General features: G+C 31.8%; 1 protein-coding gene across 1 annotated transcript; it reads right to left on the minus strand.

Moving 5' to 3' along the window:
• Positions 1-1,266: 1,266 nt before the first annotated feature.
• LOC110112205 (dehydrin DHN1) lies at positions 1,267-2,458 on the minus strand. The gene is made up of 2 exons (XM_020844347.2): positions 2,025-2,458; positions 1,267-1,925 (listed from the first exon to the last, which is right to left on the minus strand). Exons 1-2 carry the CDS (start codon positions 2,298-2,300, stop codon positions 1,449-1,451), a joined length of 753 nt encoding a protein of 250 aa, XP_020700006.1. The 5' UTR covers positions 2,301-2,458; the 3' UTR covers positions 1,267-1,448.
• Positions 2,459-3,753: the final 1,295 nt, after the last annotated feature.

The raw sequence follows: 3,753 nt of genomic DNA on the forward strand, positions 1-3,753 counted from the left end.
CAAAAAATTGTCCCCAACGAAACCTAGGTGATGATGATTTTAATTTTAATTCAATATGAAATAAGTTGCAATTAAAGATGAGAATCATTTGATCATTCAAGAAAGAACATTCAATCCACATTCAAGGAAGGGAAGAAAATGAAGAAGTGTTTTAATAGATGCGCTGAGATTACCTTTTAATTGTTTATTATTTTACTTTTATAGTTGATAAAGATGTCATGTTATGTGAAATTATTCTGTGCGGTCATCAGACTATTCGGAAGCAAATCAGGATGCACTGCGTCAACCGGTACATACCATCGACGCACAGCAAAATAGTAATGTGACGCGTTCTGATTCGCCTCCAGACGCCGTCCGGTGACCACACCGAATAATTTCTGTAGATAATGTCATCATATAATACTAGGATTGTTCTTTAAGGATATTTGACAAGATCCACATCCCCATGCTTACTAAAACATGGCACATGCCACACAGCGCGGGCAACTTCTATATAATTATCACATTCATCGTGCTTGCTTACAGGCTGGGTGAAAGAGTGCAACACTACTTTTGTAGCAGGCCACCTTCTTGATGTTTTTCCCATACCTATTTTTTTATACAATTAATATAAATATATTTTAAAAATAATAATTTATTTTGACTGTGTTAAAAATCATCATTATATTAGAAATATTTAGTATATTTATTGAATTTTGAATTAATTTTCATTTTTTGAGTACCATTTATCAATTAAATAGAAAATTTTACTAATTTTATTAATTTATTAAGCAAATTTTCTTAAAAAACAAATGAACCTATAATGACAAGAAGTTCACATGCTAATCATGGATTAGCTAATTTAATTGTTTAAAAGCTTTTAATTATTGCCAAAAAATTTAATTTGAATGCAAAATGAGTATATAGGTGAAAAGTTTGGGATAGCTCCGATGGTGCATGTAAGATTAGAGAGAACCACTTTGGATGATTTGATCATATAAAACATCGGCCTTCTAATATTCCAACTATCAGAGTAGATATATTAAACCTTAAACTTATTTTAAGAAATATGAAGACCAACCTAAAAAAAATTTATTAGAAAGTATTAGAACTTTTTAATTAGGTTTAAATGAGAATTTAACTCTTAGTATTATCATATTATAGAATATCATCATCTCCATCATTAATCAACCTTCTATAAAATAAATAATAAAAATAAAATAAAACATTTATTTTTACACCAATCTTATTTTGAAACAACATGATCAACACACCAAAGAAACAAAATCACAAAGAACAAATATATATATTTCACACATAAAAATCAAAACATATAATCATCATCATCATCAACATCAACAACATCAATACTCAAACCACAGCAACCAAAATACACAAAATAATAACCACTAATACAGAAACATAACACAAAACAAGTAAAATCATCAAATCTTCCATACAACCGGACCTCAATGACTACCAGGACTCTTCTCAGGCTCCTCCCCTGCGTTCTTATGATACCCTGGCAGCTTCTCGATTATCTTCCCCAAAAAACCCTTCTTTTCCTTCCCTTCCGTCCCCTCCACCACCTCATGTTCCTTGACATGCTCGGCGGGGACCTCAACAACCGGCAATGGCGGTGGCGGGACAGCGCCGCTCTCTTCGGCGGCTTTCTTGCCGTGTCCTGGAAGCTTTTCTTTTATCTTATCGAGGAACCCCTTCTTCTCCGCTTCCGGCGGTGGGGCAGCTTCCTCGAACACATCTACTTTCTCCACCACGACCGCCGGCGTTTCCTCAGCGGCAGCTGGTACAAACGCAGGCTCTTTCTTCTCTTCTTCCTTCTCTTTTTTCTCTCTTCCGTGCAGCTTCTCCTTCAAACCCTGCTTCTTCTTCTTAATCTTCTGCTTAATTCCTCCCTCCCCTTCAACTTCCTCTTCTTCATCGCTCTGCCAACATACAGTAATTTATGAACAAATAGAAAACCTCAAAGGATTAATAGACAAATCACTCAAAAATATCAGGCTTAAAAAAAAAGATTTTTTTACCGATGAGCTAGAAGAGCTGGAGCTGTGAGATCGGTGGAGCTTTTCAAGAAGCCCGTGGTTCTTCTCCCCTTCTTTCTTCTTGTCTTCTACCTTGTGGCCGTCCTCTATGTGAATCTTCTCGACGCCGCTGACCAGAACCTCCTCCTCCTGCTGTGGCTTTTTCTCTTCTTCTTCCTCTTTCTTCTTGTGGACGAAGTCAAACAACCCCCGATTCCTCACCTCCCCTTCGCCTCCCTCCACGTTCAAATTAGCCTGATCCTTGAACTCTTCAGCCATCGCTGAAACTAAAGACTGATTGATTAACCAAAAACTTGATTTTTATCTACAGAAAGCGTAAGAGTGATCACTATGAAGAAGAAACTGTCTGCAAACTGCAAAGTCCCTTTAAATCCTAAAAGATCGAACTCAAATGGAGATTTGAGTGATGAAGAAGAGAGTGCGCTTCTCCTCTCCTTTATATAGAGTTAACAGTACCTGCGGTTAGAGGAGGAAAATTATAAATTTTTATTTATTACTGAACATAAAGTGGGCTCATTAATATACTTATAAGCTATAAAATTGTTATTCAATGTATTCAACATGAATAAATAAGGCTATAAAATAATTCTTGGCAAGAATTTGGATTGATGCATAGAAAAAAGAAAAAAAATGAAAAAAAAATATGTTTAAAATAAATTAAAAATTTTAAAATATAGTTTTTTTTTGAAATTTGAATTAAAATAATTTTAAATTAAAGAAATTCCTAATAAATAATATTAAAGAAAAGAATTTAATATTACTGTATGCAGCCGTAAGTTACTAATTTAGAAGCTGATTAAAATTTAAGATTCGTAGATACTAGATTTTAGAAGCTGATTAAAATTTTAGTCTGATTAACTAGAGACACAGTCAAAACTTTTGATATTAAATTCTTTTATTGGAATATTTGATTTGATTTAAGTTTAATTAATGGATAGTTTTTATTTAATATAAATAAAAGAATATGATATAAATATAAATATATATTTTTTCTTTTATTTATATTTTATATTTACATTTTATTAAATTTATAAAATAATATAAATATTTAAAATTTAAAATATTTTTAATGAATTACTTAAATTAAATGTAATTGTATGTACCTCAGTAGTTTAGAAGAAAATTATAATTTTTACTAAATATTTAAAAATTAAATAATAAAATTATTTAATGATTAAATAATATTTTATTTTGCCAAATATATTTGAATGACATATTAATATAATGGAAAAATCTTGGCTTAGTAGATCTACCTAAGTAGTTTGTTTGTTTTTTTAATGATGGGTTCTAAAATTATATAATTTAAATTTTAATTGATTATTTCTTTATTTTAAAATAAAAAATAGTACTTTTATATCTTATATAATCAAAATTTGACCACCATATTTATCTAAAATTTAAATGTTAAGAATATCTATGAAGCTTTTGTATATGTGAGAATGTTTTCACAATCTCATACGTGGATTCACGCGTTACGCGAAGGCAACACGGAGGAGGGATTCTAATTCAAAATAATAAAGAAAGGAAGTGGGACCGTTCACTCCGACCGACCTCTGCGTAAAAGGACTTAAAAATTCAACTCAAAGTCGCTACTGGCTTACATGTGTTTATTTCTCCACGTGGAGACTGTACAATTGCGGTTGCCGTGAGTGGTCATTATTTAGGTGTAAAAGAACTGGTGTAAAGAGAAAGAAACGGACACCGAAAAAAG

This window comes from Dendrobium catenatum, unplaced genomic scaffold, assembly GCF_001605985.2.
Source record: "Dendrobium catenatum unplaced genomic scaffold, ASM160598v2 fragScaff_scaffold_178, whole genome shotgun sequence".
In the NCBI taxonomy this organism is placed as follows: Eukaryota; Viridiplantae; Streptophyta; class Magnoliopsida; order Asparagales; family Orchidaceae; genus Dendrobium; species Dendrobium catenatum.

What these genes read in the sequence shown, in the direction of transcription:
- LOC110112205 (XM_020844347.2), bottom strand. Translation starts at nt 2,300, where the DNA reads ATGGCTGAAGAGTTCAAGGATCAGGCTAATTTGAACGTGGAGGGAGGC. An exon ending in CCAGCTCTTCTAGCTCATCG is followed by an intron (nt 1,926 to 2,024) that starts GTAAAAAAATCT and finishes GTATGTTGGCAG; the next exon opens with AGCGATGAAGAAGAGGAAGT.